The sequence below is a fragment of the Helianthus annuus genome, chromosome 13 (genome assembly GCF_002127325.2).
Source record: "Helianthus annuus cultivar XRQ/B chromosome 13, HanXRQr2.0-SUNRISE, whole genome shotgun sequence".
NCBI lineage: Eukaryota > Viridiplantae > Streptophyta > Magnoliopsida > Asterales > Asteraceae > Helianthus > Helianthus annuus.
This window is the reverse complement of record NC_035445.2, coordinates 160,977,490-160,990,162: the sequence shown is the minus strand read 5'-3', so window position 1 is coordinate 160,990,162 and position 12,673 is coordinate 160,977,490. Positions and strand designations below refer to the sequence as shown.

Below are 12,673 nucleotides of genomic sequence, written 5' to 3'. Positions count from 1 at the left end.
ACATATGAGGAGTCCATGTTATACTTATTGAGAGGATATGTTATAACTTTAAAAGTAACTCGTAGTTGTGCTATAACAACTTGGACCAGTGATGGTATTGATCATACCGAGAACTTGTTAACATTATACATAATTTGAAATTGGTTGTATGTTTGATATTTTTCAACAATTTTAAATGAAATAATAATACAACTATTAAATACAGATATTAAAAATCATAGCTTGATAATTTTTGGGGGCCATGGTTAAATATTTTTGGTCAACTATTAAAGTTAAAGTTTGCAATAATGATAGGGTCCCAACAATTATATCTCTAGTTAACTGCTAATTTCTTCGATATATAGAATGATCTGATCTTTGCATAGTTTCATCTCACATAACAAAACAAAACATGGCTCTTGCCAAAACCATAGCTTCAGTCTACGATCGAGCAACCGAACTCAAATCATTCGACCAAACAAAATCTGGAGTCCAAGGCCTTGTCGATGCTGGAATCAAACAAGTCCCTCGCATCTTCTTCATCAATCAATCGAAAAGCATTCGCAAAACTTCCAACTCTTTGGAACTTCCTGTGGTAGACCTTGGGTCCACCGATAGAGCATTGACGATTGAGAAGATCCGTGTGGCCTCAGAAAACATGGGGTTTTTTCAAGTGGTGAACCACGGAATCCCATTGAGTGTGATGAACGAGGCGCTACAAGGCGTTCGTAGATTTCATGAACAAGATGTGGAGATTAAAAAACGGTTTTACACTAGAGATGCGTCGAGGCCCGTGGTGTATAATAGCAATTTCGATTTGTATACTTCTCCCACGGCGAACTGGAGAGACACATTTTTTTCATTCATGGCTCCATCGCCCCCACCCCCGGAAGAATTGCCAGAGGTTTGTAGAGACATTCAAATCGAGTACTCAAATCAAGTGCTGAAACTAGGCGGCTTATTGTTTCGGTTGATCTCAGAGGCCTTAGGTCTAAAACCAAGTTACTTGGGAGATCTGGATTGTGACAAGGGGCTCACATTCTTCGGCCATTGTTACCCTGCCTGTCCACAACCAAATCTAACCATGGGTACAACCGAACATACAGACACCGGTTTCCTAACTGTGCTTCTACAAGATGAAATCGGAGGGCTCCAAATACTTCATCAAAATCAATGGGTTGATGTTCCACCTACACCGGGTGCGCTTGTTATCAACATCGGTGATCTATTGCAGGCAAGTTTTTTAGTCGGGGTCATCATAAAGCGCTATGCTGTTAATATCAGTGATATATCGGTAATGGGTCCCCATGTAAAATATTGGTCAGAATACCGGCAACAATATTATTGACGATATTGACCAATAGTTGATCAATATAATCAATATATCACAGATATTTGACCGGATCGATAAATCAGTGAATTGTTGGTGTTAAATTGCCATATATATAAATTTTGCATGATATTAAAATTACCAATATCTCACAGAGATAATCTACATCTCAAATAGCGTTCCTTGACCGATATCCGATATTTTACCGCATTAACTGCATAGTCATAAAGTTCTTTTCTTTACTGTTTATGATTAGCTATGCAGTTAATATCAGTGATATATCGATTATATCGGTCTCTTAGTAAAATATCGATGTCAAATATCGGTACCGATAATATTGACCGATATTTGACCGATATATCACTGAATAATTATTGGTGTTAAATTGCTGTATATATAAATTCTGCATTATATTAAAATTATATCCCACCGATATCTCACCGATATCTCACCGAGATAACCTACATATCAAATATCGGTCCTTGACCGATATCCGATATTTTACCGCATTAACTGAATAGATGATTAGGTGGTCAAACTCTTTTTTTTTAGTTAAAAATCTCATTTTCCGTATTTTTAAATCCAACAAATTATGTTAGCATTGATCAATGGACTCTCTTGACCCACCTCTGATTCGATCTATGTTTAAAACTAGAGGCTAATTCAGTTATGTTTCAGATGATGTCTAACGACAAATTGAAAAGTGTGGAGCATAGAGTGGTGGCAAATGAGAAAGGGCCGAGGGTGTCGGTGGCGTGTTTTTTCAGCAGCTCGTTAGCTCCATTGACGAAGCTATATGGACCTATCAAGGAGTTGGTTTCCGATGAGAACCCACCGAAGTACAGGGAAACCACTGTTCATGACTACATGCAGTATTCCTTGTCTACAGCACTTGATGGTGCTCCTCGTTTACTTCATTTGAAGCTTTAAATTGTACCATTTTTTATATAACTAGATCTCATCTAATCATTGGGTGGATGAGATCATCTAATATAACTAGATCATCTAATAATTGGGACAATAAGATATGTGGAGTGGGTGTTTAATTGGGTCATGACATGTGTTCAACTATTCGTGACTTGTGTCATGTACTTTAATAACTTTTACGTTATATTAACTTTTGAGTTAAATGTCATTTTAGTCCATGTGATTTAAGTCATTTTGTCAGTTTAGTCCAAAGGTTTTATTTTTAACCTGTGGGTTCAAAAAGGTTTCACCGTTGTCATTTTAGTCCACTGGGCTAACTCCACCCATTTTTTCTGTTAACGAGAAGACCAATTCGGTCATTTTATATGGCTGAATTGCCCTTTTAGTTAACAGAATTACATACAAAATTACCGAATTGACATTCTCGCTAACAGAAAAAATGGATAAAGTTAACCCAGTGGACTAAAATGGCAACTGTGAAACCTTTTTGGACCCACAGGTTAAAAATGAAACCTTTAGACTAAGCTAGCAAAATGGTCCAAACCACAGGGACTAAAATGGCATTTAACTCTTAACTTTTAGTTTTAAATCTTTTTAATTTGGTAAAATATAATATGTATTATTTTTGTTTAAAAAGATTTGTTTATGTGATCAATCTTTAATTTTATTTTTCGTATACTATCCATTAGTTTAAATATAAATTACTTTATTAACAAAGTCTTGGTTTGTTATAATATGTTAATTGATTTTATATTTTTTTTGAACATGGTACGGTTAGGATATCGCTAACCGGGTTAGTAGTTAGTATGTTAGCATCACTAAGTTAGTATTAAAACCCCCTTGTCTGGACTTGAACCCAGATCTCCAAGAGAAGCAAAACTTCCCACCTTCCCTTAACCAATAGTTAATTAAATAAAAAATGTGATGATAGTGTAGAAATGTAAGGATACCTTAATAATCATATAAGAGTGGAGATAAAATAGATTTTATAGAGGATGATGGAAATTTGATATTCCCACTATATGTGTACATGTGGTTTCGCAAGTCTCAATCAACAATTTAACAAGTTGAAAAAATGAATTAAAAGTGAATCACCAGAAAATAATTCAAAACTAATTACCCTTCTTTTAAACTATAATCTGGTTTCTCTCTCTTCTCTTAACCTTAATCACAACTTTCATCAGGTTATATAGGGAATGATTTGGTAAAACTCCTATATTTATCTAACCTATCTATTATAAATTAAATATAACTCATTTAATTTATCTCTAATTAACTTAATCAAATAACCATACTAATTCATAACTCGAATTAGTCGGCCCAACCTTAACCACCCGTTTACAAGATCGGCCCAACCCGCCTCATAGGCTCGAGTATGGGAATTACTTCCTAACAGTTTCAAAGTTTTGGGTTGGAGATGGTCTCATTCGTATAAAATCCGTCTCCATCTCTTCTAAATGATTCCAAAATTTAATTTGTTTATTTAAGTTTTTCCAAAATTCCATAAACGCTTCCCCATGTACAAACTATAAAACTAAGCATGGATCTTTCATATTTTACCAATGGGGTGCTGACCCATTGGCAAAAGTAAAGCCTTTAAACATCTTGGAAGAGTGAGGTCTTGGGTTCAAGTCTCACAGACGACGGAAGTAAGAAATTTGCCGACACTCGTTTCGCAAACATTAGGTCCCCGCCGCAATGCGCGGGCGGAAAATCAACTAGTTAAAAATTAAAAAACAAACTCAATGACAGTAGTAAATAAATAAATATTAAAAAGAGAAATGAATTAACAGTAATAAAAATAGAAATGAATGAATAGTATCAGGTACTGGTACCAGTATCAAATTTCCTAAACTGAGTGTATTTTCGGTATCCGTTCGGCACCGGTATTCATCGGGTTTTACCCTCAAATACCAGTGCCGTACCAGTACCGACCGTATCAAGCCGTACTGTACCAGGTTTATTCGGTACCGATACCCACTTTTGGAGATTTCGGTAACGGTATTTTCGGTACCGGTTGGTACCGAGCTCATCAAATTCTGTAGCAACGTAGCAATGCAAGTAATTGCACAGTTTAGATTACTTTTCATACACACAGTAAGTAAACTGTGTTTCGTTTGAATGAGGTTTTATATACACAACAACTTATTTTGGTTTTTTTTTTTTTTTTTTTTTTTTTTTTTGTCTTTTTACGTAATGAATAATGAATGAATTGTAGCATATAAAATTAACTTGGATATTTAGATTATTGATGAGCAAATCGTATCAAATCCTGTAATCAAACCGGTATCGTATCGGTATCAAATTTACTATACCAAATCATTTTTGGTACCCACCTTTTGGCATTTTCAGAATCGTTACTTTCGATTCGACGCCGGTCTAGCACCATACCTGTATTTATTGATTTTTACCTTCAAATACGATACCGTATTGTACCGAGCATTTTCGGTGCCGGTACCTAATTTCGATGATTTTCTGGATCGGTACTTTTGGTGTCGTTACCGATACCGAGCTCATCCATATTTTAACGTGTTAGCACCGTAATAACTGAACTTAAAACAACCGAATTTCCAACGTGTAGGACGTGTGGGTCCTATTATTATATATTAGGTTATTTAAAATTGCTTCTTTTAGTACGGATTGACTATACTTTTCACGACATTTTTATTTATGTTTTGATATTTGGTATCTGCTTACCGTTACTGACACGCGTCTTGCAGTCATTGGGTCTCCGCCGCAACGCGCGGGTGGAATTTAACTAGTTTGATTTATTATAAAAAATTGATTATTAAACATAAATAAAAAATGTGATGATAGTGTAGAAATGTAAGGATATCTTAATAATCATATAAGAGTGGAGATAAAATAAATGTTTTAGAGGATGATGGAAATTTGATATTCCCACTATGTGTGTACATGTGCTTTCTTGAGTCTCAATCAATAATTTAACAAGTTGAAAAAATGAATTAAAATTGAATCATGAGAAAATAATTCTACTGATTACTCTTTTTTTAAACTATAACCTGGTTTCTCTTTCTTCTCTTCATCTTAATCACAACTTTAATCAGGTTATATAGGGAATGATTTGGTTACAATTAGAGTAGAACGTAACTTCCTGATTAGATAATAATAGATTAAACTCCCATATTTATTTATTTATCTATTATAAATTAAATATAATTTATCTCTAATTAACTTAATCAAATAACCATACTAATTCATAACTCGAATTAGTCGGGCCCAACCTTAACCACCCGTTTACAAGATCGGCCCAACCTGCCTCATAGGCTCGAGTACGGGAATTACTTCCTAACAGTTTCAAAGTTTTGGGTTGGAGATGGTCTCATTCGTATAAAATCTGTCTCCATCTCTTCTAAATGATTCTAAAATTTAATTTGTTTATTTCAGTTTTTCCAAAATTCCATAAACGCTTCCCCATGTACAAACTATAAAACCAAGCATGGATCTTTCATATTTTACCAATGGGGTGTTGGCCCATTGGCAAAGTCAAATCCTTTAAACATCTTCGAAGAGTGGGGTCTTGGGTTCAAGTCTCACATACGGCAGAAGTAAAGAAATTTATCATTCAAAAAAAAAGTTTTAGCCTCCAACTCGAATTTATTATGGAGCATCATTAACACCCTCTTGAGGGAATTTGTTATGTTAGATTTGGATAATCTTCATTGTTAACAATCATGGTTTGAAGATGAATCACACAAACATTCAAAGAAAACAAACACAGATCTAGCGAAAAAACGGTGACAAATCTCTTATTTAACCCAAACCAAAAACTTTGCCCTCCAAATACCCAGAGATCTTACAAATGTAAGATCTGAACAAATGAAACGATACAACCAGTCTTGATGATCATCCACTGATGATCATCTATACCAACAGTACTGAAAATCTCTCAAACAGATGAGAGAAGAAGCCAAGATACAACCGAGATCTTGATGAACAAACCCTAGATCTAAAACAAAGTAAAAGTGAAATACTGAGCGAAGCAACAATTGAAGAGAGAGAAAGCCCTTATATATCGCAGCTCAAGACATATACCACTTAGCACCAATAGATCAACAACTTGACAACAATAACCCCTGAAGTTACAACAAACCGCCTTCAAAATATCTGGCCCAACTACCTGTTGCAACAACTTTCAACAAACATAACAATCAGTAACAACCGGCCCATACATAAGGCCCAATAAATAATGAATAACCCAAATGAATGAAAGTTCAACATCTCTCAACACTCCCCCTTCATTCAATTGGGTTTAAACAAGTCTAACATTCCCAACTGATCACAAAACTCATTGTGTTGGGTAACACTTAAACCCTTTGTAAAGATGTCTGCCAGTTGGTCCTCAGACTCAACCCTTTTAGTAACAATGAAACCATTTGACACCTTTTCTCTCAAAAAATATAAATCAATCTCAAAGTGCTTCGTACGCTCGTGAAACACAGGATTTGCAGCTATTGACATAGCTGCATTGCTATCACAAAACACCTGTATCGGAAGTTTACACTGCACATTTAACTCATTTAGCACATTCACAATCCACACAAGTTCACATGTTGCTGAGCACATAGCACGATACTCAGCCTCTCCAGTCGACCTTGAAACCGTGGATTGTTTTTTACTTTTCCACGACACAAGGTTTTTACCCAAAAAAATGCAGTAACCAGTTACAGATTTACGAGTATCTAAACATTTAGCCCAATCAGAGTCAGCAAAACATGTCAAGTCAAAACTATCACTCTTTTTAAACACTAAACCTTTTCCAGGATTAAGTTTCAAATAACGCAACAGTCTTAAAGCAATTCTGAGATGAGCAGTTAAAGGTTTATGCATAAACTGACTCAGATACTGCACAGCATAACTGATATCAGGACGTGTTAATGACAGATAGATTAGCTTACCAATTAACTTTTGATAATTTGTAACATCTATAAGTTCCGTTTTATCACTATCAGTTTGTTTATTCACAATATGACTTAGCTCAATTGGGGTATTAACTGGTTTACAACCAAGATACCCAAATTCAGCTAATAACTCCAAACAGTATTTGCGCTGATTTAAGCACAACCCAAACTTATCATAAACAACTTCCAGACCAAGAAAATACTTAAGGACACCTAAATCCTTAATTTGAAAACTATTACTAAGCAAATTTTTGATTTTACCAATCTCAGAGTTATTGTTACCCGTTATAACAATATCATCAACATATACAAGTAACACAATAAACACAGTTGACTTAGAAAACACATACAAAGAATGATCACATGAGCTTTGAACAAAACCCAACTCAAGCAACACACTAGTCAACTTTTCATTCCACTTTCTAGGGGCCTGTTTCAGCCCATACAATGACTTAATCAATTTGCACACTTTAGTTTCATTTTTATTATAATAACCTTCTGGAAGTAACATATACACATCCTCAGAAATTGACCCATATAGAAACGCATTATTCACGTCCAACTGATACAAAGTCCAACTGTTTTGAACAGCTAAACTTAAGATACACCTCACAGTGACCATTTTCACAACAGGTGAGAAGGTTTCACCAAAATCTAAACCTTCCCTTTGATTATACCCTTTTGCTACAAGCCTAGCCTTATATCGCTCAACCTCACCATTAGCTTTATATTTAACTCTATAGACCCATTTACAACCTATAGGCTTTCTACCACTAGGTAAATCAACAAGTTCCCAAGTTTGATTACGCATCAATGCTTCCATTTCAAGATTCATGGCTTCGATCCACCTAGGATCTTTGGAAGCCTCACTATAACTACTCGGTTTAGATGTCTTATTTAAACTACTAATATAAGCAACATTATCAGCAGTCAAACAAGCATAGCTCACAACTTTATTTATATCATACTTAGCACAACTATTTAGAACAAAGTCTTGAAACCTTTTTGGAACAGAAGTATTTCTAGAAGATCGTCTAAGACCTTCTAGATTTCCCTCAGATGGGCTGATCTCATCAGTTGACACAACAGTGTCCTCTGCCTTGCCAGACTCCCTCCTACTACTACCTTCTACACTAGATCCTAAGTTATGACCTGCACTACTTAGACCAGGAGTGGCAGATGTAGAGGGACCTGGCTGCTGATCATCACTGACTGTGTCGTGAGAATCAGTCGTACCCTCTTCATCATTGGGAGTTAAAGAAACTTCAGGTGCATTTGTTTCATTTTGATCAAAAAAATTTATCAAATTTAAACTGTTATCAACCATAACATCATCATTAATCTGTTTAGACTTAAAAGGGTACACATGTTCATAAAATTTGACATCTCTAGAGAAAAAAACCTTTTTCTCATCAATACTCCAAAGTTTATACCCTTTTTTCACATTAGAATACCCTATCAAAACACACTTATCAGCATGATAAGCAAATTTATCAGGTTCATTTAAAATGGTACTGAAACAAAGACACCCAAAATTCCTAAAATGAGACAGAGAGGGTCTAAAACCAAACATAAGTTCATAAGGACTTTTCCCACTTAACACAGAAGATGGCAGCCTGTTAACAATATATACAGCAGTTAGAATACAATCACTCCAAAACCTCAAAGGTAGGCCACTCTGAAACATTAAAGTTCTGGCTATGTTTAAAAGATGTCTGTGCTTCCTCTTAACTACCCCATTCTGTTGTGGGGTATATGAACATGAAGTCTGATGGATAATACCCTTTTGTTTACAAAACATGTTCATTTGACTGTTTATAAACTCCGTACCATTATCACTTCTAAACATCTTAACTTTCTTTTTAAACTGTGTTAACACAAGCTCATAAAAGAACTTCAAATTTTCAAAAACTTCAACTTTATTCTTAAGCATATAACACCAAACAGTTCTAGTAAAATCATCAACAACAGTTAAAAAATACTTATAACCTTCATAGCTAGACACTTTATAAGGTCCCCACAAGTCCAAATGTATTAGATCCCCTAATTCCTTTGATTTATGTTCACTCAAAGGAAAAGGGACTCTAACTTGTTTAGACCTGTGACAAACCTCACAAGGACTATGCTCAACACTTTTAACATCCAAACTATCTTTTAAAATAGCCAAAACCTGATCAGAAGGATGACCCAACCTACTATGCCAAAGATCTGATCTAACAGAACTATTAAAACACAAATTAGCAAAATTACCATTTTTACCAACAAAATATAACCCATTTTCTTGTCTACCAATCACCAGGATTTTCTTTGACCTCAAATCCTGTAACATACAGTTATCCTCATTAAACAAGACAGCTATTTTATTATCTTTGGCTAGTTTGTGTACAGACAATAGATTGACACTGTATCCAGGAACATAAAACACATCTTTTATAATGACATTGTTAATCAGCCTAAGATCTCCAATTTTTAACACACTAACACTTGTCCCATTAGGATGACCAACCTTTAACCCACACTCAGACACATCTATGCAGTTAAACATATCCTTATCACTTTTGATCATGTGTTGATTAGCACCCGAATCAACAACCCAATTATAGTCATGATCAAAACACACACTACTAGAACAACTAAGAAATCCAGACACACAAGCCGACATACCTCCCATATTAGACTTCTCCTGATCCCCATCAGCCTTTTCACCTACTAAACTCATTAACTTTGCAATCTGCTCAGGTGTAAAAGGCAAAGCAGACATAGCAGAACTAGATGGACCAGATGACATACTAGATTTATTAGAATTATTACCACTATTATTTCTATTAAATGTCCCACTAGTTCTTTTTCTCATACCCGGAGGATAACCAATTATTTCAAAACACCTATCTACCGTATGACCTAACATGTTGCAATGGGTACATTTTAAATTTGAATTAGGTCCTCTAAAATTCCTCCTAGATGTGTTTTGATTAGATTGGTTAGACCTAGCCACATATGACACATTCTGACCCTTTGACCCACTACTTGAGAGTCTATGTGATTCTTCTCTAGAAATTAAGGCATAAGCAGCCTTAACAGAAGGAAATGGTTCTCTTGTCAACAGTTGAGTCCTCACAGGTTGATAAACATCATCAAGACCCATGAGAAACTGCATTAGTTTGATTAAAGTTGAAAAATCATTGTAATCTTTGGCTGCCTGACAAGAACATGAAGGCAGTTGCACCATTGCATCAAACTGCTTCCACATAGTTGTCAGTTTATTATAATACTCAGCCACAGAACAGCCATTTTGAGATATACAGTTAATCTTTTTATATAAATCATAGACAACAGAACCATCTACCTTATCATAAGTCTCTCTCAGATCAGTCCAAACTTCAGAAGCAAGTTTGGAAAAGACCTGCCCTAAAAACAACTCTTCAGACACAGAGTTAAGCAACCAGGTTAACACAACAGAATTGCACCTATCCCACTGAGCAGCAAGAACATCATTATCTTTAGGTTTTTCACATTTACCATTTATAAAACCAACCTTATTCTTTGCTTCCAATGCAAGTTTCATTGCACTGGACCACACAGAATAATTCTCAGTACCTTTCAATTTTATATTAACTATAGTCAGGGCACTAGAATCACTAGGATGCAAATAAAGAGGGTCTCCTATATCCAATTTACTGATAAGAGTAACCAAAGTTCCCTCACCACCAGCCATGATAACAAACAATCAATCAACCAAACACAACAAACAAAGCAAACAAAACAAGCAATCAACAAACAATGCACCAAATATTAAACAACAAAGGGCGAAGCTGAGTCAGGGACCAGATTCCAGGTTCAACACTCAAAGGTGCCTGGACAAGCCTTTACTCAGGAGCCACTCTACCCTAGAAAAACAATAACAACCAAAGAACAAATATATGTGCCGGTCCTCACTACCCCGACTTCAACTAATCCAACAACAGAAATAAGAAACAAGAAATAAGAGCGATCTTACAGAGGGTGCAAATATCTTCAACAATCACCAGATCTGTAGTTTTCAAGAACTACAGGATCTGATAAAGAGAAAAGACCACAAGATAATACTTCAGGTTAGTTTGCCCTGAATCTTCTAGGATTCAGAGACCAACGCAGAAGCCTTGATCAAAGACGACCACCAATCAGAAAACCCTAAGCTAGGGTTTGAATCAACACCACCAGGAACAAACAGATCTAACCAGATCTGGTATCAACAGAAGTTTCCGAGCACAGAAACCCTAAACAACAAAATACAAACAACTAATCAGAAAAACAATATCAAAAAATACAGCGGATCTACAAAACACATCATCAACAGGAGCTCGAAGGCTCTGATACCATGTTAACAATCATGGTTTGAAGATGAATCACACAAACATTCAAAGAAAACAAACACGGATCTAGCGACAAAACGGTGACAAATCTCTTATTTAACCCAAACCAAAAACTTTGCCCCCCAAATACCCAGAGATCTTACAAATGTAAGATCTGAACAAATGAAACGATACAACCAGTCTTGATGATCATCCACTGATGATCATCTATACCAACAGTACTGAAAATCTCTCAAACAGATGAGAGAAGAAGCCAAGATACAACCGAGATCTTGATGAACAAACCCTAGATCTAAAACAAAGTAAAAGTGAAATACTGAGCGGAGCAACAATTGAAGAGAGAGAAAGCCCTTATATATCGCAGCTCAAGACATATACCACTTAGCACCAATAGATCAACAACTTGACAACAATAACCCCTGAAGTTACAACAAACCGCCTTCAAAATATCTGGCCCAACTACCTGTTGCAACAACTTTCAACAAACATAACAATCAGTAACAACCGGCCCATACATAAGGCCCAATAAATAATGAATAACCCAAATGAATGAAAGTTCAACATCTCTCAACATTCATCATATTTTTGGTATCATTGCCACTTGAGACATACATAACCTTCTTTTTCGTCTCAGGCCCCCAACATTCGTGAAATTTTTTACGTGCAGGTATGTCCGCGGGTGAACCATGTGCTACACCCGTGGATAGGTCCAATAAGCTCAGCACCACCTCTGGTGACTTGCTTCTCGATGGTATCATATACCGAACTCTAGCTGGGGTGTTACAATATCTTACCTTCATGCGCCCAGACATTACTTTTGCTGTTCAGCAGGTTTGTTTGGTTTTGCATGCCTAAGGGAACCTCATTTTCAATTTATGATGCAAATCTTGCGATACCCGAATGGTACAGTTGATTGCGGTCTACACTTTACCTCGTTTTCTACTTATTCAATGACAATATCTGATGCCGATTTTGGAAGATGTCTAGACTCTAGATTCCTGTTGGTCAACATCGAGATATTGTGTTTTTGTGAGCGATAACTTACTATGGTCATCCAAACCACAACTGACAGATCCAGTGGGGTTCTATATATGTCGTTGCTGAAACTCATGGCCGGCCCTGAGGGTGGGCGGGGAGGACCACCGGCCAGGGCCCGATATTTC

General features: G+C 36.1%; 1 protein-coding gene across 1 annotated transcript; it reads left to right on the top strand.

Moving 5' to 3' along the window:
• Positions 1-512: 512 nt before the first annotated feature.
• On the top strand, positions 513-2,367 carry LOC110900055 (1-aminocyclopropane-1-carboxylate oxidase homolog 1). The gene is made up of 2 exons (XM_022146960.2): positions 513-1,213; positions 1,988-2,367. The coding sequence occupies exons 1-2, from the start codon at positions 638-640 to the stop codon at positions 2,237-2,239; spliced, it is 828 nt and encodes a 275-aa protein (XP_022002652.2). The 5' UTR covers positions 513-637; the 3' UTR covers positions 2,240-2,367.
• Positions 2,368-12,673: the final 10,306 nt, after the last annotated feature.